Raw genomic sequence first — 24821 nt, 5'->3', positions numbered from 1 at the left:
ACAGGGTTAAAGACGGAACTATTGCCCTCGTGTCTGCTGTATAGGATCGTTTTGTATAATTTGCACATTTTAAATCGTAATATTCACCTAAAACGACTTAATAAAAGAAACAAATCCACTGGCCGTGTAGCTGTCGGCACGTCCTATCCTGCAGATCACGCTAGCAGTACCAAAATGACCGCTCGACGCTACCGAATCCTGCGTGTGTCATCGATTAAGAAAATAAAATTGAACGAAGTGCGTACAGAGCAGTGGGCGTACGCTGATGTTGGTGAAAATGGAGGTTGGTCGGCTATATGGCGTCTTGAAAATAAGCGATTAAACATGAACGAACCGCTCCAAATATAACTTCAGAGTGTAAATGAGAGGAGGAAACAGCTATAACACGGTTAACCCTTTAAGGACTGAGCACATTATAGAACGTTATAGCTCACATAGACTTTTTTTGGCCATAAAAATCATGTTAAAGGAAGTATCAGCTTGTATTTTAGCCTTTTTTCACACAACTACCTCTATTTTACATAACCATCCTTATTTTTCCTTTGACGCGCTCTGATTGGCAGTCTTGAGCACATTACCGTAACGACAGTGACATATTTAAAGAGCCCCGTGCCTCTGCTTTGAGACGCCGTTTGAATTTACATGAAGCACAATCGGTTGCGGAGTTACGGTAACGGAAAGTCCTGAACGGCAACAGCATCCGACGCTATAGGTTTAAAAGCTCTGAAAAGTCTGTTTTAGTAAATCCGTTTACCACCCACGCTTAAAAAACACATTTATTTAATCATCCCCTTGTTATTAGTGTGACAAATGCCATCACCATCCTCCATAATCGTATAAATTTGAGTCTAATCTAATCACATTTCTTTATAAATTTGCATAAACACTGTATTTTTTGCTCTCTACATCTTCGTAAAAGTCACTGTAACAAGTAAACACCTCCATTTGCGATTGAAAACATCCACTCTAGTTTAAAATCAATTGTCATTTTGCTCTTTCTAATTCACCCAAATATGTTTTCCTTAGAAATGAAGCACTTTTCTTTGATCCAGTGATCTTATTTACTGCTTATTCATGCCTCGACTTGACACCATTTCTGTTATTAGATCTCTCCTCTTCATATTTTCGTCTCCAGCACCATTTTTATCTCCTCTGCCTCGTCATCTTTTCTCCCCCGTCAGAATCTCTTCATGGGGAATAACTGCAAACACCTCTATTTATGTCTCTCTGTATTGGATTACTTAGCAACAACAGGGTCATGTGACTAACCCCAGTCGTGCCCCTCGCTCTCCGTCTCGCCTCGTGTTGTTTTCCTCCCGCTTTCACCGTCGGACTTATCTATTCTTCTTCACCGTTCTTGCTTTTCTCATCAAGTTCACCTTTGGAGCTCCATCTGCCGCCTGTCAGCATCACTCATCCTTCCCCTCTATCTCCGTCTAAACGCTTTACACTTGATAAATCTGACCGCACGGCTTCATTTGGTCATTTTCCCAAATTTAGGATCTACTTGAATCCCGGAAGATGTGGTCTGGACGGCGCCGCGGTGGTAATAACGGCTATATTCCCTCACAGGAAGCCCTAAGCTCTCAGTTCCAAAAGCAATTTCTAGAAGCATTAAGTCGTCCCTTCCATTTCGCTTCCGAGTTGTAAACATGCACTCACCTTTAGGACGTCCCAGAGGAAACGGGGGAGAGGCAGGCCTTGCTGTCACTTGTCAGGAAGTCAGCCCAGACAGATCAATGGAGTCGCCACGAGGCAGGTCTGGTGTCCCATGTGCTCCGTGAGTCAGCACTCAGGCCAGAGGAGCCACGGAGTTAGCGCCGTCTCTCAGAGCTCATCAAATCACACGGACTCGCACCTGTCAGTCTGCACACGCTCCGGAGATCGGAACGGACACTTCTGCTCCTGCGGCACGAGGAGCTGAGGAAGCACACGAGGCTCCTCACCGGACGTGTGACCAATTAATGTATCGGTGGTGGGATATCGAGATGAGTTTGTATATCGGTATAGAGATATTGAAATGTGTTCATATATCGGTTTTGTGATACCAGGATGAGTTTGTGTATCGATATCGTGATGTTGAGATGTGTTCATATATCGGTACTGTGATATCGAGATGAGTTTGTATATCGGTATAGTGATATTGAAATGAGTTCATGTATCGGTTTTTGTGATACCAAGATGAGTTCATTTAGCAATATCGTGATATCAAGATGAGTTCGTATATCGGTATAGTGATATCGAGATGAGTTCGTATATCGGTATTGTGATATCGAGATGAGGTTGTATATCGGTATTGTGATATCGAGATGAGTTCATGTTCATATATCGGTATTGTGATATCGAGATGAGTTCGTATATCGGTATAGTGATATCGAGATGAGGTCGTATATCGGTATTGTGATAAGTTCCTATCTCGATTTTATGATATCGAGATGTGTCATATATCGATATTGTGCTATTGAGGTGCTTCTCCGTTGCGAGAGAGTAACCTCACCCAGATACAGACCTTCAAAGCTGAACAGTGTAACACGTTTTAAAATGTTTTATTTAGTCCTGGACGCTTGTATTTAAACGTCTTCTTGTCCGGCAGGTGATGTTTTTTTTTTAAATTTATGTCTGTTTTTTACTAAAATGCCTGAGTCTTTTGTTTGGACGCCGCACCTGACGTTAGGGGAGAAGTGTCCTGTTGTGAGAAATCATTAGCGAACAATTACAGAAGGCCAAAGACGTGTGGAGTTAAACGCTGTCGACGCAGGACCAGGCGCAGTCCTTGACCCGTACGTTTATATACACTTATATATAGACTGAACCTCGCCTCGACGCAAACGCGCTGACTTTGACAAAAAGGCGAGATAACAGCCGACGGTAGAGTTGTTTTGACTCGCATCTGATTTGTCTGATTGCACTTTTACTGTTTTGTGTCAGATTTCAAGTTTAAACCAGTCGACCTGCCACGATAACACATTTTGAAGCACGATATATTGCGATAAACGATAATATTGAACAACAAAATCTGTCCACGTGATAAATCCTGAGCCTCCAATCTATTCTCCAGCCGATATTTACGAACAATTTTGATCATTTCCCACGTAAATACATGAATTTAAATGACTCCTTACATAAATACTGTCTGTACTTTTTTACTAATCTGCATAATTTAACTATAATAAGTAATAATAAAATAAAAATTAAAGTAATAAACTCAATACAAGTTATTTTTTAGACATTGACAGCCCTGTTTTTACTACTAACCCATAACAGAGCTGTGTAATCTCATTTTGTGAACACCATCGTCGCGTTAAAGTGTTAAAATAAAGAAATATAGAGCGATATATCGGGCGATGTTTGGACTTTTTAGTATCAGCTGAATCGGCTTTAAATTTCCAGCGTAGGCCGATAGTTTGTTTTGGTCAATTTACTACGTAGAACATGGACACAAAGCTTTATTTTAACACTTTAATACGAAGAAACAACTGCAGTAAATGTGATGCGCAACTCTCTTAAAGGTAAAAAAAGGGCTGTTGGTGTTAGTTTGTAGTGAATTTAAATTAAAAATAACCCGCAATAGACGAAATCCGTGAAGTATCAGCTTAATTTTTCACAATTATTCTCTCTGTTTTTTGTCTGTAAAACCCCTCACCACACACTTTATACACTTTTCTCACACAGGCGTTAACATTTTCTCACATTTCTCTCTATGTTATAGCGAGGAACAAGTGTAATCAAAATCGGATCTATATATCGACTCAAAAGTATCGACGGAGCTTATCGTTTATCGGTTGCTCTGTGTTTTAAACAATCTGCATCAGCCATGAAAAAAAAACAACATATTGGTCAATCTCTGAAAACAAAGATTTATGCAGGAATTGTTGATCCCAAACCAAATATCGGCCTAGGCAGGAGAGTTAAGACCGATAGCGATACTCAAAACGGCGCAAATATCAGTCCCGTATATTGTTAAACCGATATATCGCGACAGCTCCATAATCCAGACTGATACGATCGTTACATCAAGCACATTTCACATCGCCTGAACTTTTACCTGTCGACTTTGCGGCCTCTCGCGGCAGGTTGATGTTTATTGCCGTGTGAGGGTCGCGGTTTGCCGTTCGTGACAAATGTGTATATTTTGTGGCGTGTTTGTGTGAGTCGTGGCTCAGCGCCCGAGCAGCTGCAGAGGCGATAATTGCTCGTCAAAGCTTCTACACGAGTCATTACCACAGAGTTCACCTTTGACCTTTCCACAGCGGGGTAATATATGATGATATAATGCTGTTAAATCATCAAAAACAGACCTGGAGTTGTGTTTTGTTTCATTCACATGTTTGAGTAACACTTTCTTATTAGTCTGTAACATCTCCAAACCTCAAAAATGCTCTGTTCCACCTTGTGATGTCATCAAGTGGTAGTTTACAAGCTAACATCTACTTTTTACCTTTAGTTCAGTAGAGATCGGCAATTCCAGAGGCTGAAATCATCCAAAATGATTCTAGAAATGAAGGTGTGTGGAGTTTAAAAGCACAGTGAAGCACTTCCTGGATCACCACTTGATGACATCACAAGGTGGAACAGAGTGTTTTTAGTTAGAGAGATGAACTCAGCCTAAATCTGCAGCGTTTGTGTGTTAAACATGTGTGAATAAAACATTTTTTTAGAGCATAGATTTCATTATTATTGATACTTTGCAGGGGGTTTTCTACGTGCAGCTCTATTGGCAGAATGTTCGGCCGTTACCATGGTGACACAGTGCGCACATTAGCAAACGCTGCCCAAAACAGTTTTAAGATGGTCTGAAAACTCAAGAAACATCGCGTTTTCAGGAGTTTGTGGTCAATCCGAGCGTGCGTGGTCCTGTTTAGGAGTTTGACTTTCGACAAAAAACGTGAACGTGACTAACGGAAAATCTGTTGGCTAACGCTAGCTAGCTTGAGACTGTAATGTTACGTGTGAGAGACGTGTTTAATAGCATGGTTCAGTTCACTTGTTGTAGTCAGTTCTTTCTGGTCAGATTGTGTTATAAAATAAAACAAAACTCAGAGCTTCAGACAGGATAGTGCTTCAGTTAGCGTCACAGCGTTAGGGATTGTTGACGACATCAGCTAAAACGTATCAATAATGCGTTTAGGAGCTAACAGTGGTCATGGACGCTCATTATTACTTCTTTGTCATTGGTTAAACCGACTTGTCACTCAGAACATGAAGGCGTCCGACCACTAGGGGGCGATTGTCTTTGTGTTAACAGGTAATAACGATGGATTTAGAGCATTTTTTTTAGGACGCTGATTTGTTTAACTTACTTTTAACGCAAGTTCACAACGTGCAAGATGTGTTTATGCCATATGTTTGTCCCAAAATATATAGAATTGTGCAGTACTACGTAAAAAAAGCTAGGATTTTGGATGTTATTATAATCTTTCCAGGCAGAATCTCATGACAATTAGACCAAAAATCTTGTGTTCTAAATTCACACCCAAAACAAATAATTTCCTCTTTCCTCAAAATGCATTTTTCTTGGCACAGGAATAAAAAAAAAAATGTTGGAGCAGCCGTACCCTCCGCAGATGAGCTCCCAGCATCCACACGATCCTTGAGTCATATTAAAAGCACATAAAAAGCAAGTTGAGCGTAATAACATTAGTAAATCAACACAGACCGGTCCTTTCTGGTGACAAAATGAGTTCTCGCGCGTCTCCTCTGCCCGTTGTCATGTGCGGACAGCTCGCTCGGTCATAAGGTGTGATTTGAACACCCTTTTGACAGACTCTGGCCCACACGTCCGCACATTTTCTCTCCGTGTCACATTTTAAACTCGTTTCTCAGAGGCAGCTCGCTCCTCATCAGCGGTGGCCGTCGGCCGCGACCGTCCCAGCAGCAGCACGCCCCACTGACCCTCATGAATCACACTGCGTTTGACTGACAACCTCCCGCCGCTCGAGCACTACGAGCCCGGACCACGCGTTTTGAGTTATGACACTGTGGGATTTATGAGGTGACGTGAGAAGAACTGCATTTGAATTTGAAGTTTAACTGGGACGTGGTGAATATTGTGGGAAAAAGATGAGAAAAAAGGGTGAAAACAACTTTAAAAATAAAAACAATATCTATGGTAATTACCTGTAGTTTTTCATGGTGATATGTTTAAGTACAAACACTAGAAACTCATTTTTATAACTCTATTTTTTTGTTTTTTGGTGAGTTTGGTCTCTCAGCATAGAAGCTTTCACGTGGAAACAACAAAACCGCCCACTCTGCACCGAAATATGTTTTAATATTTAATTTAATCCACTTGCCTCCATAGAGTTATAAGGTTAGGAGTTAAGGTTGTTTTCTCAAAATGTGTTTTCCCCTCATAAAAACATAAGGATCAGGCCTTAAAGTAAAACCTACACACACCAAACTTTACACTCTTATACTTAACAAGATTTTGGTGAAACGTACAGAAGGATTTGTTCATGTCTAATTCCGAGTCTGATTTATTCAAGTTTTAACTAAAAAAAAAGAGGCGAAACTTGAATTTTTAGGCAAATTTTCAGTTAAAGTTTACTCAAATACTAAATAAGATCCAAAATCCCCTGTATATTTAGATTTTTAGTATCTAATATGACAACAAAAAGAAGCGAGACATTTAAACCTGGCTCTTTTCATGTTTCTGTTTTAAGCGGTAAACATGGTAGATTTGGGCAGTTTTTACACATAAAATGCCTTATTTTTAAATGAAATCATCACATGAAGAAAAACTAGTAATACAGTGTTTTCTTACATTTATATAAGTAAAGTTTTAAATGTTTTTCCCGTTCACCTGCAGCGTCTCGCCTTATCATTAATCTGGTTTTCACTTAACATGATATTTCTCATTTCTCTTCTATTATCATCTTAATATATCGGATTTTCTGGACTATCAGTGTCACTTTTTTCATAGTTTGTCCGGGGGTGCGACTTATACTCAGATGTGACTTATATGTGAAATTATTCAAATATATAATGTCACATCGTTGTTATTGTCACAGTGATGACCGTGTGACGGGCTCTAGGCTTGTACCAGTATCTACCACTCCTGGACCACTGAACATTTAAAATATCAACATTACGGTGATTTTAAAAAAGCATCTGAGAAAGACTGAACAAAAATGAGCCTAAAATAAAATCATATTCTCCTGAGCGACGCTTCATCTTCCTCTGGAGTTGGTGGATTTGTTCAGAATCGACACCGAGGATGAAGAATTCAGTGGATTTATTGATTTGGAGTGAGATCCAGAGTAAAAGTGTTGCTTGTTTTTTCTGCTTTATTTATCTGATTAACTGTTAATATCTTACGTTAACAAACCAGACACGTGTTCAGTTCTGTCTGTGCTTCATGGAGCTGAATAAATATAAATGTGTTACGTTAGCGTTAGCGTGATGTACTGATATTCAGCCTGTTGTTCCACATTTTATTATTATTATTATAACTTGTCTTTAAAGATAAAATGTCTGGTCTTGGTCTCGGATTTTGTAAAATAAATTCCCCCAAAAAATGCGACTTATAGATGTTTTTTCTTTCATTACTCTTCATTTTTTGGCTGGTGCTGGTGCTGTACTCCAGAGCGAGATTAGCCCTGTCATGATAACAGATCTCAGTTTGATACAGCACTGAAGTAAATACAGACGATAAACGATAATATTGAAACTAATTTATGACTGACACAAAAACCCAAGAGCAGATTTAAACCACAAAAACTATCATAAATCTACAATATTGTCAAAAAATCACAAGCTGCGAGAAATAAACAGGAGAATGAAACACTTTAGTCGTTAGTTTGCGGCTGTAATGAGTCGTAGACGTTATTAATTCAACCTTTTACGTCTTAAATCTGATCATACAGACAAAAAATAACCAAAAATCTCCCAGTCGTGCAAAGATTTGATCCAGACCAAACTACAGACTCTGACATTGAAGAATCCGTGAGTCCAGAGCTGCTGGTCCCAGGTCTGCGCTCCTCCTCGCACATATGGAGCTATACTGTTTACAAACACTAGATTTCATTTACCAGACTCTAGATGTGAAAATACTCGCACTACCCAGAGTGCTTTGCAGGAGGATTGCCAAGTGTCCGGCTCGCAGCAGGTGGCTCATATTTGTTTAGGCTGCAAATAGCTTCCTTCACTCTTTGTTTTTCTTTTTTGTTTTAACACCAGGGTTTGTTTTCTCCTCTGCGTTCTTGTGAAAATTAAAAAAAAAATTTAATAAAAAACACCCATTTGGAGATGTCACCGTTTGCCGTGTTGTAAAAAGTGACTCAAAATGTGTTCCCATGGTAACGGTTTACATTGGTCTCAGTGCGCCGCTCGCTCCGCTCCTGCTGTTTTTAATTTTTCCGGTCATTTCGGTAAAGAGAGAGTGGATTTATCCGTGGTGTGTTCCTAATGTGGATAATTGGACATGAATGAGTTTGAATATTAAAAAGAATGAGTCTCTCTTTCACCCCAGAGCTGCAGGTCTTTGTTCACACTCAATTTATGCGTGAAAGAAACTCAGATGTCACTGGGAAAACAGTTTGTAATATTTAACGGAAAAGCTTTGCGTGTTTGTGAGAGTTTGTCACTCACTGATCCGAAGGTTGGTGGTTCAAATCCCGCTCTAAACACACAAAAAAACAAACAAAATAACTGCGTACTCCGGCGTTTGAATGTCGCCCGGCTGCTCCTCCGTGTAGCCCTGTCAAAATGGGACAAACCTACGCCGCAGAATGTACGTCCACCGCTGTCTGTGCGCTCCGTTTTCTCCCGTAGAAGCAATGCATGATGGGATATAGACGTGTGTGAAGTCTACTCAGATGCACGGTTTGTTTATGGGCCGATCTCCATGGAAACGCACATTTGTCGGCTGCGTTCGTGGGGCATGAAGTGGGACAGGTGTTGTAAGCAAGGGCCGGTTCAGACTATAAGCAGACTGAGCAGCTGCTTAGGGCCCCGAGGCCAGCAGGGGGCCCCCAAGAGCTCATACATTTATATTGAAAATAATATAATATGTAAAGATTTATTAGAAACTGGGCTTGTGTGTTTACAGCAGACTAAATATCCCTCTAAAACAATCACATTTGTTTTATATCTATAGTAGTAAAATATCTGCTGCTGCTGCGTTTGTTTTTGAGTCGGGCAGAGGTGAGGGCAGCTCTGTGTTTACCCCGGAGCAAGGACCCGACATAATGTAAATGTACGAACACTGTCGACTCATTAGTTTATTGTCAGTGCAAACATTAAAGCAGCACAGACTTATTTTAAAACGACAGTCAAGCCTTAATTTACCTTCTCACGGGCCACATAAAATGACGTGGCGGGCCACATTTGGCCCCCGGGCCTTGCGTTTGACACATGTGGTCTACAGCCTCGTCTTATAAAACACTAACTGTACATTTAAGGAGCTGTAATCCCAGTTGTGTTCCTCCAGTTGCACATAACAGTTTGGACGTACTGTCTTCTGTGTCGTCTCTTCTGGTTCGCTCTGGCAGTGAAGTGAATCTCCGACACGGGGCCCGTTTGGCTCCTGTACTTTTACTCATTGTACTGCTGTTGTTGCTGCTCGTTATTATCTCAGAGGGGTGAGGTGGTCAGGATGGAGAGCAGACAGGTGTAATGTGAGTCTGTTAAATAAACTTCAGATCAGATCACGTATGGACATATGCGACCGAGACCCAGACGAGCTGAAACATGTGCACGATTTTTTTTTTGGAAGTGTTTGTGTCTATGAAAAGTACAGATTTTGTGGATAATGGTAAAAATAAAATACTGACTGAGGGGCAAAAGTATTTCTTATATAATAGAAACATCACTGTATCAGCCTTGTAACACCTCAAGTATTTCTTCATGTATAAAATACTCCACATTTCTATTTAAAATGTGCTGCTTTAAGAGTCACAATGAACTCATTTCAGGTTATATTGGAAATGTAATGTTTTTATTGTCGTAATTAGGCAAAGCAAGTTTATTTGTAAGTAATTTAAAGTGTTTTACAGAATAAGAAAGAGACTAAACCAGGACTAAACCAAAACTAAACCAGGACTAAACCAGGACTAAACCAAGACTAAACCAGGACTAAACTAGGACTACATAAAGCTTAAACAAGGACTAAACCAGGATTTAACCAGAACTAAACCAGGACTTCTCAGAGTGTGAGATGGTTCTTGTGGCTCATGTGGGAGATGTTCTTTGGTGCTGGTCCATGGAGAGACTTGTTCACACTGAGCTGCTTTAAAGTCTCTGAGCCACAGGAGCCACAGACCTGAGCCACAGGACACATGTGTGAAGTACTTCCTGGTTCTAGTCAGTTCTGGTTCTGGATGCACTGCAGTTGTGTGATTTTTGACATGTTTTTAGATGTTAAAAAGCTGCAGATCTTACTGATTTGATGTGGCTGTTAAAGTTCAAGTCTCAGTCCATTATTACCTCTAGATTTTCATCCTAATTTAAAGGTTTTAGAGACACTGGGGGTAACTGCTGACACTGTCTCTTTGTTTCTGTGGCTATGACTTCAGTCTGATATTTACCCAAATATCTGAACATGTTTTGTTTTCATTGTTTACTCCGTTGTGTCGTCTTCATCCTTTCAACACGGATGTAGTTGCCAAATGTAAAATAAAACAAAAAGCTCTTGTTGCTGCGCGTCTCGTCCTGGCCCCTCTCATGTTTTCCCCCCTCTGGCTCTCGACAGATACACAAGTAACACAACTCCAAAGTGACCTTTTCTCTGTGATAAACACTTGGCCGGTCAGGGGATTATAGAGCGTCCTCCCCTTTAAGTGTGCCTGAGCTGCATGCCTTTAAGATAAGTGTCATGAAGCACTGGAGACTTTCACGGACACATCAGATACTTTCCCCCGTGTCACTGTTGTGTCTGTAGTACTTCTAAATATTCAGCAGTGTAACTCTGGAATGGATGACGAAATACTCAGAGAGAAATGAGTAAATAGCTTATGACTTGAGGTTTGAAAATTTTAAGAAAATAAGAATAATTCAAACTATAAAGGGGTCAGGGGTCAGGGTCAGACAGTGGACAAGGAGCTGCAGGTGGATGTCGCTGAAACATGTTAAAACACACAAATAAAATAAATACTTCACCAGAGACACTTCTGTGACATGTTTGTGAGACATGTTTGTGTCTAAATGCTAATGCTAATGCTAATTATGAGGCATAAGAAAATAAAACAACACCACAAACTGAAGTATTCTACGTTTAAAAACAATCGGGTCATCTTTAGTTTAATTAATTTGAATTTGATTTGTTTATTTTATGTTTTACTCTTTAAATAAATGCTAGCATAAGCTTTGAGACACAGCGAGCTAGCTTGCGTGCTGCTGTGCACAGAGCCAATTAGATACTGTAGTCGTTAGCTTTTCTCTTGACATGTTTGGGCAAACAGCTGCCGCCTTCGTCGTCCAACTGTTGTGACGTTTCACTGATGCTTCAGACTGTGCCTATAGAAACATATAGAAACATATAGAAACATATAGAAACATGTGGAGGTAAATGCTAATATCCACCTGTCGTACGTGTTTTGTCCCAACACTTGAAAAATACAAATGGATATGTGCACGAGGCCGAGCCTCAGATGCTCCTGATCAGAGACGTGCTCTCGATGCTGCTCAGTTCCTGCTCCTGACAGATTTCTTTGTCAGATTTGTCTTTGAACCTGTTTTAATTTGACTTAAATATGAAGAGTTCATTTGCACAGATCAGTGCCATTTGAAAAACTCATTGGAGGCTTGTCTTTTTCTCTTTGTGTAGAAATGTTTTCAAAAGTTAAATGTATTTTACTTCTGTCTAGTTCCCTCCCTCCTTGATAAAACCCACTGTACTTTTCTCATTGATCATATCTGTGTGACGGCGGCTCAGTTGGTAGAGCCACTGAAGGTTGATAGTTCGAATCTTGCGCTCGACGTAAACATCACAGGTTCAGTGATCAGATCCACTGACCCACAGGTTGGGGGTGTGATTCCAGCTCCCACAAATGAATGCTGTTGTTGTGTCCTTGGGCAAGACACTTAACCCACCTCACCCCCAGTGTCTGTGTGCACTGGTGTATGAATGTGTGTGAGTGTGTGTGAGTGTGTGTGAATGTGTGTGAATGTGTGTGAATGTGTGTGCATTTTCTGAGCCTTGATGTTGTGACTGTTTACTATTTTATCATTTGTAAAAAGATGGTAACACTTTTTGCAAATGTTTCAAAAAAGAAACTGCAGACACAGGAGACACAAGTCACACACACACACACACGTCTCACACACACATGTCACACACACACACACGTCTCACACACACATGTCACACACCCACATGTCACACACACACATGTCACACACACACACATGTCACACACACAAGTCACACACAAGTCACACACACACACATGTCACAGACACATGTCACACACACACACACACACACACACACACACACACACTACAGACAGTACATTTAATTATATTTACACTGAGAAAGTGAAAATGCATCATCGTGGAATTAGGTTTAAATAAAAACAGGGACAGTGATGATGAAATTCAAAAGGTTTAGTTGTGATGAATCATGAATGAAGAGCTAAGTATAAGACAGAGAGAGAGAAAGAGAGGGGGAGACAGGGAGAGAGGGGGGAAAGACAGGGGAGAGGGAGGAGGGAGAGCGAGGGGGGGATGGGGGAGGAGAGCAGAGAGAGAGAGGGACAGAGAGAGAGAGAGGGACAGAGAGAGGGGGGAGAGGGAGAGAAAGAGACAGAGAGAGTGGGGAGGGAGGGAGAGACAGAGAGAGAGAGGGGAAAAGACAGGGGAGAGGGAGGAGGGAGAGCGAGGGGGGGATGGGGAGGAGAGCAGAGAGAGAGAGTGACAGAGAGAGAGAGAGGGACAGAGAGAGGAGGGGAGAGGGAGAAAAAGAGAGAGAGACAGAAAGAGAGTGGTGAGGGAGGGAGAGACAGAGAGAGAGTGAAACAGAGGGGGAGACAGAGAGATAGAGGGAGAGACAGACACAGAGAGAGAGGGAGAAAAAGACAGTGAGAGAGAGGGAGGGGGGCAGAGAGAGAGAAAGAAAGAGAGGGAAGGGGAGACCGAGAGAGGGGGAGGGAGAGAGAGCGAGAGAGAGGGTGTGGGACAGAGAGAGAGAGAGAGAGAGGTGTGTACCACTGGATGAGCAAATACTCCTGTCCCCTTTTACATTCATCCTCATTACGAGACAAAAATATGGAGGCCACAGGAATCAAACAGCAACAGAATCAAACAGCATCCTCTATCTGTACTTTTCACATCCAGCGGCCTCCCTCTCTCTCTCCCTCTCTCTCTTCCTCTCTTCTCTTCCTCTTCCTCTCATTGCCTGCAACTGGATGTAAAACACTTCAGAGCCTCCATCCACAGCTAATGCGTTTCTCTTAAATATTTCACTAAGTTCCTCCTCTGTTCTGCGAGGCTGGGTACAAGCTCTGCAGATGAAGACTCTCGCCCGATGAATCTACTCGGAGGTTTGGCGTCTCACGGTGGCGTAAGACGACTGTAGTGACTGGCACGAAAATCAACAACACGGTGGAAGGGTGTGGGTGGAAGAAACGACAGAACTGTAGATAAAGGAGAAAGATATTCCATCAGGTTCATCGAATATGTGTCGTGTCCTCGATTCTCGGCCTGTTATGAAACCCTCCCCGTCCTTCACACTCGCAGATACAGAGAGTTTAAGATGATGCAATGTGGAGAAAACTTGTGCGGTCAGATGGTTTTGTTCTGCCAAATCTCGACCGACAGACACTTAAATTGGGCAGCAGAAGCTATGGAGCAATCCGCACTTCAAATAAATGAAATAAAGTCGTTTTGATTCAAGATAAGTCCAGTTTCATCTCAAGAAACCGGAATTATCTGGAATTTTCCTGCAACTCATCGTCATCAAAGCTCGTTTAATGTATCTGAGAAATGTACAGCTATAATCTACAACACTCATGGATTATTGTGTTATAATTTGTGCATTTTTAAATCACAATATTCATCTAAAACTAATTTATAAAAGAAAGAAAGATGTTCGGTCTGTTGTGGTGAAGAAGGAGCTGAGTCCAAAGGCAAAGCTCTCGATTTACTGCTCAATCTACGTTCCTGCCCTCACCTACGGTCATGAGCTCTGGGTGATGACTGAAAGGACCGCGGGGTGGCTGGGTGCTCCCTTAGAGATAGGGTGAGGCGCTCGGTCGCAGGGGAGGAGCTCAGAGTAGACCCGCTGCTCCTCCACGTCGATTGGAGCAGCCTCCTGGAGACACTTCCTTGGTGAGATGTTCTGGGCATGTCCCACCGGGAGGAGGCCCCAAGGAAGACCCGGGACACGATGGACGGACTATGTCTCTCTGGCTGTCCTGGGAACGCCTTGGGGTCCCACTGGAAGAGCTAAAGAGGACGTGTCTGGGGTGAGGGAAGTCTGGGAGTCCCTGCTTAGACGTGACCCGGCCCTGGATAGAGAAGAAGGCAGAAGAAAATGGATGAATGGATGGAATAAAGATGTTAGAAAACAGCAGATGTCCAGCTCCCACAGATGAACGCTGCTGTCGTGTCCTTGGGCAAGACGCTTAACCCACCCCGGCCCTGGTGTCTGTGTGCGCTGGTGTGTGAATGTGTGAGTGTAAAGTGCTTTGAGTGTGTTGAACGTGGAAAAGCGCTATGTAAAAATGTGACGCCTCTTTTTTTGTCTATTTCTTTTCTATTCCTTCTTTTTTTTTTTTAACAATGGAAATATAACGATGTAATAATTTGTTTTTGCATTTACCCTAATTCAGTTAAAATAGTGAAGCCAAACGACTACAAAACATTTAAGCTGTGCGTTAAACGGTGTGTTACAGTGTGTTATTGTTGCGTTATTGTTGCGTCCTCTTCTCCGCACAGCCGGCGTTGGGAGAGCCCATTATAGAGCGATGTTGTTTATGGGCTATACCTGCGTTTTCCCTCCACTTCATCACGTTCGCCATTATATGAGACAGGACCTGCAGGAAATTAAAAGCCTGTGTCGTGTTGTCGTTGTTCCCTATGGATGACCCAGTGTCAATAAAAGCCTGTATTATAACACACACAAAGACACACTGTTCCCCGCAATAAAAGTCATCAACGCACGGACCATAGACTGTGTAAAGAAGTGGACTGAGCGCGTGTGACGTCACCGCAGCGCTCAGGTTCAGTCGAAATGAGGCTAACGTCGAGGCTAGCAGTTATAGCGGCTAATTTGGAGCGAGTCTGTGAGTATCATAGCAACCAAAGAGCCAATCTGTTGAACCTAACGCCCTTTCCCGCTCGTCGTACCGCTGATTTTGCAGGGAGCGGGCGCTTAGCAACGCTGTCAATCAAACCTGTTGCTAACGCTAGCGGGAGTAACGTCGAGGAAAGAAGGCGCCTGATTTGTCCGTTATTAATGTTCATATCTTGATTTACAGACACAAAAGTGAAATAAAAACCCCAGGATCATGTAGAGGGTTAATACGAACATTTAAGACCAAAATGACGAGTCTGACAGCAGCAGAGACAGAGAGAGGACACAGTTTTTCTTTTTTTTTAATTATTTATCTGCAAAACAATGTTCCAGTATGTCTGACCAGCGAGACATACCCCTACATCGTCAGAATCAGAATCAGAATCAGAAGACTTGCATTGCCATCGATAAAGTCCAACATAAAAACACACTGAATAAATACAAATACACATAAGGGCATGCACAAAATTAAAAAAAGATATGCTTAAAAATAAAATAAAAATACGTGCACACTTGACTTATTAAAGTGACCGGTGTCCAGTTTGTCATTATTGTATTGTATAAATAATGGTATCGCCAATAAACAACAAAGCAAGGATGAAATATACAGTACTGAAAATAAATGTATAAATAAATTAAACAATAATAATATCAATAATAGTACTAATCCAAAATAATTTTTAAAAAACCCATAAAAAATAGAAAAAAAAACTAAACAAAAACAAATGTACAGGTAAAATCAGTCAGTGTTCCCTTCATTGAGAGGTGTTTGTAGTTTTCTTCAAAATAATTTAAAAATGGAGTCCAGGTCTCTAAAAAGTGCTGTGTGGTTCTCATTTTTCCTGTTTAAAAAAATTACAGTTTTTCAATAGAAAGTGAATTGGAGCCAGAGTTGATGAAGCTAAAAGCACTAGCACGTTAGCTATGTCCATTTATATAAACACAAACACACGCAGCAGGCTCACAAATTTTGAAGTCCAATATTTTACTGAAGAAAATATAGATGATCAACGACAATATATTAAAATAAAAATAGTTTATGCCACAGACACAAAACCCAAAAAGCAGATTTATGAGCAGAATTAAACCACAAAAACTCTACAACATTGTTAAAAAAAACCTTAAATCTTCTCATACAGCCAAAAATAATAACCCAAAATGTCCTAGTGGTGCAAAGAAAACGTACACACTAAAAATATATTGTTCCATCTACCGTGTACTGAAGTCAATATAGTAATTATGGTGACGGCCTCAGGTTCACACAGAACACGCTGCGCTGCCATTAGCTCAGGGGTCAGTGGGTTCGCCGCTGATGGAGGTGGATGTAACGCTGATAAATATTGACTGTTCTCTCTCTCTGTGTGTTTTCATGTGCTCCAGTTGCAGGACCAGTAACCGAAAAAGCCTCATCCTGAGTACGTCCCCGACTCTGCCCCGGCCGCACTCTCCACTGCCGGGACACATCGGTCAGTACGGATTTGTGTGACTTGTACTAATAATAATAATAATAATAATGCAATAATACATGTTCATTAGGAGAAGATTGACTCATGTTGTGATCATAAAAATCTACATTGTGTGTGTGTCCGTGTAAATGCAGTATCCTGGTGTCAGTATCCTGGTAATGAGAAACCGGAATACTGTCACTGGGATATTCAGGGATATTCAGGATGCTGTGGAACGTCGATGCAGCGTCCTGATTTCTCAACTCTGCTGTTGTACTGAGCATGTGCGAACTGAAGTTACAAATACGGCAGGAGCAGCAGGTTTCCCAAAATGAGCTTTTAAAAACATCTGCCGTATTTTCTGGACAATAAGTCGCACTTTTTTCAGTTTGGCCGAGGTGCGACTTATACTCAGATGCGATTTATATGTAAATTATGTGTTTTTTTTCCTTCATTATTATGCATTTTTTGGCTAGTGCGACTTATAATCCAGAAAATACGGTACTTATAAACAAGATAAAGCAGATTGCTGTGTAATACAACCAGATTTTAACATTTTTTAACAGTTAATAAGACGTTTTACTGAAGCTGCTGGCGCTCAACATGTTGTATCTTATGTTCTTATTTGAATTTACAGTATGTCTTGTTCTTTTTTCTTGAAACATGCTTAAAATCCGTAAGTTAGCGACGTTTAGCTCCTTGCCATATCTCTGTCGTAGTTCAGTGGTCCCTCGTTTATCTAAAAATAACCCACAACAGGCGAAATCTGTGAAGTATCAGCTTTATTTTTTACATTATTCTCTATGTTTTTGTCTGTAAAACCCCTCACCACACACTTTATACACTTTTCTCACACAGGCGTTAACATTTTCTCACATTTCTCTCTCGTTTAAACACAAAGTTCAAACCTTCGTCGGCGTCTTTGCCGGTGCAGAACGTTTCATCGACATTGTGGGTTTTGTCGGGGAGAAAACAAATCGCAAACGTACAGCACTTCAGAGTCACACTGAGATTCAACGTTTATGTAAATTTGTCTGAACACATTCTGTACTGTAGCCCCATAACCAGGACACTCGAGCGCATGTAAACAAACTCAGAGTTTTTCCAACACCGTGTCTCTTCTGCTGTTTTGTGCTTTGTCTGTTTTGTTAGAGTTTATAAGATCTTCTGTGTCACCTGCCTTTAGGGACAACAGATGGAAATTAGCGTCTTTGTTACAATCTGGCACATTTACACATGTTCATTATTACGTGCTGCCCCTATCAAATAAATACATAAATAAAGGCAATTATGCAAAAATACGAGGGTCGTTCAATAAATAAGGTGAATTTTTCGGTATAAGGACTTTGAATACAGTTAGAAGCTTACTTTTTTTTTTTTACTTGTTTTTCACATGGATTTAATTTCTTTTGCAGATTAAAAAAAACCTTTGAGAGTTTTGGCGATTAACAAAGATGGCCGACCAAGAAGCTCCAGGATTGAACAGCTCCAGGAGTGAACAGTTATCAGGTTTTTGGTTGCTGAAGGTGCAAACCCGTTGAAATTCACAGGAGAATGTCACTGTGTCTGGTGCCACATGTTTCAGCCAAAAAAAATGTCTACAAGTGGCTAAATTGTTTAAAGAAGGACGGAGCAGTGTTGAGGATGAGATGAGCTACAGAAGTGAGGCCTCCTGAGGTGAACCAGACACAGGGACGTTCTCCTATGAATTTCAACGGGTTTGCACCTTCAGCAACCAAAAACTTGACAACTGACCGCTGTTCAATCCTGGAGCTTCTTGGTCGGCCATCTTTGTTAATCGCCAAAACTCTCAACGTTTTTTAATCTGCAAAAGAAATTGAATCCATGTGAAAAACAAGTAAAACAAAGCCAAAAAAAGTAAGCTTCTATGTGTATTAAAAGTCCTTATACCAAAAAATTCACCTTATTTATTGAATGACCCTCGTATATATAGAAAACATCATATTTTAAAACAAATCATGCAAAATTGTAGTTGTGTCTCTGCAGCATAAATGTGTCTCTGTTAAATCTCGTCTGTTCCTCTGTGTGTCTCAGGAAGCAGTCCCCTGGACAGCCCGCGAAACTTCTCACCCAGTGGGCCTGCTCACTTTTGCTTCGCCTCCTCCAGAAGGTTTGGCACACTCATACAACAACAGCTATAGCATCACAAGAGCGCGTGAAGTTCTGTAGAGAAAGTGGAATATTTTACACACAGAATAACTCAGCAGGAAGCCCACCCACTCCCATGAATAAATATGAAGACTCTTTTTATGTTCTGACACGACGTTTCAAACACCGAGCTGACAGAGGCGAGATGAATGAGGAAGGTGCCCAAACACTCATCGCTTACACATCTGTTTGGGGGAAATAAACTGCATCGCCCTGACAGCAGATACCAACATCGAGATATAGATTTGTCCAGTTACACAGAGAAACGGCTCTTTTCACAGGTTTTAATCACTGTGCATTTTCTCACGGGTGTTTGTCTTTGCAGAGCCGATGGCCGTAGATGGTCCCTGGCCTCTCTGCCCTCCTCAGGATATGGAACAAACACGCCCAGCTCCACGGTAAGAATCACTCTGCAACACAATATAACGTACCAAATTACACTATTACTATTTATGTACTTCATCCCTGATTAATAATGTTTGAATACTCTGCATTTATGGTCCAGTGTCAGGCTCTACACACTGTTTATATTTGTTATTGGAAAATCACCATGCACTTTTTTTTTATGCTGTGGTTGTTCTGCTTTGAAATGCTTTTTAGGGATGCACCAATCCAGCTTTTTCTGCTCCAATACCAATACTTTGTCTTTTTTAAAATTATTAATATTTTTATTGCATTTTGACATTTTAAAGCCCTCCCACCCAGGGTATGCACAGGAACAGAAAAAATATACACACATACATCCCTATATAAACATACATATACACATATTAAAAAAAAATAAAATAATACAATTTAAAAAAATAATAAAACTACAATGATAATAATAATAATAATAATAAAAATAAATAAATAAATAAATAAATAAATAAATAAATAAATAAATAAATAAATAAATAAATAAATAAATAAATAAATAAATAAAAATAAATAACGTTTCAATTTCGCTTCTGCAATATCACAAGATTTATTTCCATCCAGTGTTGCATTAATTTTTCACCTGTTGCATTGATGCTGGTCGAGTCTGACGCTGCTCAAAGCTTCTCCAGCTCATCCCAAAGATTCTCAATGGGGTTAAGGTCTGGACTCTGTGGTGGACGATCCATGTGTGAAAATGACGTCTCATGCTCCTGTTCCACTCTGTCACAGTTTGAGCCCGATGAATCCTGGCATTGTCATCTTGGAATACGCCCGTGTCATCAGGGAAGAAAAAATCCATTGATGGAATAACCAGGTCATTCAGTTTATTCCGGTGTCAGCTGACCTCATTCTGCTGAACCTAGACCGGACCAACTGCAGCAACACGAACCTATTTTTTAGTTAAATCCAGGTGGCGTATGTGGATATCATCAGGTCCAATCAGCCCAAATAACAAAGAGAAATTAATAAAACCTAGGATGATTTAGACAGCGATAGATTTGTCCACTCAAACCATCACTTTTACCATTTTTAATCCACCCGCTTGCTTCAGACAATCGCTCTCGGACTTAGTTACACCATAACCGCTACATAATCAATAGAAAACACAAACGCTCTCGATGTGTGCGCGCGGGGGGTTTCTGCTTCGAGTTGAGAAAGAATCATCGGTAGAAATGATGCTGGGATGAGTCGAGAGCTGTAAGGAAGAAGAAGAAGAAGAAGAAGAAGGAGTAATCCGTCTGAAGTTTTTCCCCACTGTACATAATGATGTTTTCTCAGACTTGTGTCCTCTCGTGGGAAGTGCCTAATTGATTCCTTTGACTGGACTGGGTGAATTCACAGCATCATTACGGGGCTGTCTGCAGGAGCTCAGATTGAGTTTGTAATAGATTTTTATTACACAAATGGCAAAGGTTCTTAATAGATCTGTTCATTAAGCGTCGCATTGATCCGGGCTCCTCTGTCGAAAAAGAACTTGTTTTACTTGCCGAGTGTATACACAGGATTAACCCCGAGTCACCTGTCGACCGGCTCTCGCCTCTCTTCCTTTAACTACATTTTATCGTTTCTATCGGTTACAAAAATAGTGACGTGGCCGCTCGTTCTGCCTCTTAAACCCTGGAGCAAAGCGTCTCTTTAAATCCACTGGAATACATCGATCATAAGGTTATTAATACATCGTAAAAGGTTTTATTTTCCTCTGCACAGGGGAGTCGACAGCGGGGGACAAAAGGGTCTGTTGTCCGGGGCCCGAGTATCTTGGGGGGGCCCAGAATTAGACTCCTTCTCTTAAGAACTCTAATATAAATGAATTAGAGGGGGGGCCCGTGTGAGGTTTCTTGCCCCGGGCCCCCAAATTCCTGTTGACGGGCCTGACTCTGACTCTTAATTTTTGACTGCACATATTTAATCAGTTATAATTATTACCCAAATAATTGTGATTATTTATACATTTTTTAACCATAATTGAGCTATATTTTCTTAATCTTTGCACCTTCCTTTCGCTCACAGATTATTGTGTTAGCAAAAGAAAATTTCAATTCTGTAAACTGGACAAAAGTTTTAAATTAAAGATGTGAAGGCTGCTGTCTAATGAGCTACCTTAAGTGTGAGCTGTGCATGAGACATATTTTAGATAATCAGTCAGGCCCCTAATGTGTGCTCTTCGACCTATTAGCATGCTACCGCTATTGTTTCCTAGTTTTGATGCGCTAACTACACTGAAACTAATACTACCGATCGTTTCTGTTTGTTAGCTTGGTCTATTACACGACAGTAAGTGTGAACTGTCCCTGAGTCATATTTTGTGTGATCGTTCAGTCTCCTAATGAACACTCTCATGTGCATTAGCATACTAGCTAGCAGTTTTTTAGGTCAGAGGATGGAATTATACAGTAAATAGAAGATAAATGGTGTCTAAGCCTCTCCATTCCTGTTCAAAGATGGATTGTCTTTGCCTCTTTAACTCTCCTCTCAAACCATTTTTTTTCTTTGGCTAAGATTTGAACTTCACCGTCTTCAGAGGAGTGGTTAGCGGCTTTGAGATGGAGATGTACCGCAGATTGGAGTCCCGAGGTGCTCTTGCAACAGTACATTCTCTAATGAAGTGGCTGTTTAGTTTCTCCAGTGTAACGCTCACTCCACTCTTCACTGAATGGAGTAGACACATTACTTTGTTTGTAGCTCAGGGTTTTGTCCTTTGGGTGAACCAGTTTCTGTCTTAAAGTGTTAGAAGGTTTGAAATAGACTGGGATTTCATGCTGTCTGAAAATCCTCTGAAGCTTTTCAGACAGACGAGCTGCGTAGGGAATAGTTACACGTTTTCTCCTAGGTTCTGATTCTGTGTTATCCTGTTTTTAGCTTTCTTAGATCCATTGAAGGCCAGTTTTGGATATCGACAAGCAGCCAGGGCTTTCACCTTGTGTTTTTCTGTGTTTCGCTCATACTGTGGTGTTTTCCTGCAGTCTTCGAGCTCGTCACAGGAGCGTCTGCACCAGCTGCCCTTCCAGCCCACCATGGACGAGCTGCACTTCCTGTCCAAGCATTTCGGCAGCACTGAGAGCATCACCGACGACGACGGACGCCGCTCGCCACACGTGCGGCCGCGATCTCGAAGCCTCAGGTAAAATCAGCCACATGAAGGTTCTTAGACACTCACAAACTGTTGGTTTTATTGTAGCATTAACCGTTCATCGATACACTGAGTCAGGGGAGTCGACAGGGGGGACTAAAGGGCCTGTTGTCCCGGGCCCCAGGGTCTTAGGGGGCCCAGATGTGGAGGGGTGAAAGAGGACAATATATTCTTACATTTTTGTGAATCTAATTGTTTTATTTGAGATGTGATATTGTATTTATGTAGTATAACTGGATGCACTCGTGTATTTATGTTGGCGATACTTAAATTTAAATAAAACGAAAGGGGGAAAAAAAGATACAGGTCAAAGTAAAAAATCACTTTGACCCTTTTTTTTTTGTAAAATTCTACTTTTCAGAACAATTTTGAACATTTGCCAGTCGAGTGTGTCCTCTAGTCTGAGTTTCCTGAGAAAAATACCATTCTAATTGTTAAAAATATCTGCTTTATGATGGGAAAGAGACATATTGAGTCATTTATTTGCTTTCGTTTAGCTTGTCAAATGTGTAGTGAGTGTCCAGTGGGGGGCGGTAGAGGTCACACCACGAGGCAGATGTCTCAAATGTCTCAAAAGAGCTGCACAAAAATATTACAATACTTGTGTCGTACAAACGGAGAGACCAAAGATAGTTTTTTTGCAGATACAGGAATGTGAATGAAGGTAGACGGAGCGGACAGGTGAGAGCGGTGTCGTAGGCAGTCGTCTTGGGGCAGGTCGCGGATCGCAGGGTCAGAGGCTGAGGTGCTCGTACCAGTTGAGACGAGCTGGATCTGAGGCTGAGGTGTTGGTACCGGTTGTGGAAAGCTGGGTTGGAGACGGAGGTGTGGAGCGGTTTCAGGGAGCGGGATCGCGGTGGATACACGAACAAATAAACCAGAGCATGACATGAAGAAAAACTGGAAGATGACAAGACGATCTGGCCCTGAGTGTCGGGTCCTCAGTCCTTTAGTACTCACAGGTGAAGGCTTGATCAGAAGCGGGTGTGGGGAGGTGGTGCCAGAGTCTCCGCCCACCTCCAGACTCAAACACAGAAGGGAGGGGGGAAAACATCACAGAAGACACAAAAAAAACCCAAATCATGACAACTTGTGACATGGCTTCCTCACATTTGTTGTCGGACGTAACATCTGGGGGATCAAAAATACAGACTCGGAGTGAGGTTTAACAGAGTTTATTACAGACAAGAGGATGTGAACGCTGGTTGGAGGAGCGGGTCGGAGGGAGCTGGGGCGGAGGCGGAGGTGCAAGGCGGTCCAGGAAACAGGATCTGGCGAAAAAACGAGAAACACCAACCGAGAACTACGACCATAACCACAAAAAAACAGACTGAGCCGAGCAGAAACAGTACCACGGAGGATACACTGACGATCTGACGGAGTGTGTAGGATCCAGAGGTGGAGGCTTGATTGCTGATTGGCTGTAGGTGTGTAGTGGGTGGTGCCGGACTCTCCGCCTTAGCTCCAGACTCCAGAAGCGAGGAGGTTAAGACAGGGCAGAAACACACAGACAGACGGAGATCTTGACGTTGCCGAACTGATTTATTTTTGAAAATAATTTGGGGATTTTGCCGCAAACTCCTGTCACACCACAGGACAGAATAAAAGCCGTTACTCCCCCAAACGTCACGTACCCACACACAGTTATGCCGTCATCAGTGTCAGCTCTACTTTATATAGCCTCCCCTCTGGATGCAGCAGACTGTGTACAACATCACAGTACTTATCAGTATGCAGTTTTCATATGAAGCTTCTTTGCAGTCAGTGGCCTAGATAACGTCTCCTCTTGTGCTTTTCCAACATAAATGCCCTCTCTCTCTCTCTTTCTCTCTCTCTGTCTTGTTTATTCTCACAATTACTGTTTGTTTTTTAGTTTGCTGCCAGGTGTAAAATACAGTGTGCTTCTTCAGTCATTTTGATATTTCTATTTTAAGTTCTATTTTTGAGCATTACGGCACACTATAATCTTATACCCCCTCAAAAACAGACCTGGAGTTGTGTTTTGTTTCGTTCACACATGTTTATTCTTAATTTGGCTTCGTCTCCAAAAGCTCAAAATGCTTTGTTCCACTTTGTGATGTCATGAAAAGCGGTAGTAGTAAGTTAAACGACTACCTTTTGCCGTTTGTTGAGTAGAAATTGGCAATTCCTGGGTGAAAATCATACAAATCTCTCGAAAATCATACAAATCTCTCTAGGGAAGGTGTATGAAGTTTAAAAACACTTCCTGTATCACCACTTGATGACATCACAAGGTGGAACAGAGTGTTTGTGCGTTAAACATGCGCGAATGAAGCAAAACACAACTCCAGGTCTGTTTGCGATGAAGAAACATTATAAAAAATCTGAAAACAGCGTAAAATGTGCCCTTTAATAATAATAATAATAACGTGTGGGATTTATATAGCGCTCAGAGACGCTT

The 24821-nt window shown here is 41.4% G+C and overlaps 1 protein-coding gene across 1 annotated transcript in view; it reads left to right on the top strand.

Moving 5' to 3' along the window:
- Nucleotides 1-24821, top strand: part of mast1a (microtubule associated serine/threonine kinase 1a) — an 88061-nt gene that overhangs the window by 33184 nt on the left and 30056 nt on the right. Inside the window, exons 3-6 of the mRNA XM_033970053.2 lie at nucleotides 16616-16701; nucleotides 18736-18811; nucleotides 19175-19247; nucleotides 22233-22390. Of these exons, the coding sequence (XP_033825944.1) occupies nucleotides 16616-16701; nucleotides 18736-18811; nucleotides 19175-19247; nucleotides 22233-22390 (393 nt within the window). The remainder of the gene's footprint in view (nucleotides 1-16615; nucleotides 16702-18735; nucleotides 18812-19174; nucleotides 19248-22232; nucleotides 22391-24821) is intronic.

Source organism: Periophthalmus magnuspinnatus, chromosome 1 (assembly GCF_009829125.3).
Source record: "Periophthalmus magnuspinnatus isolate fPerMag1 chromosome 1, fPerMag1.2.pri, whole genome shotgun sequence".
Lineage (NCBI taxonomy): Eukaryota > Metazoa > Chordata > Actinopteri > Gobiiformes > Gobiidae > Periophthalmus > Periophthalmus magnuspinnatus.
Note: the sequence above shows the minus strand (reverse complement) of the source record. Positions and strands in the feature narration are given on the sequence as shown.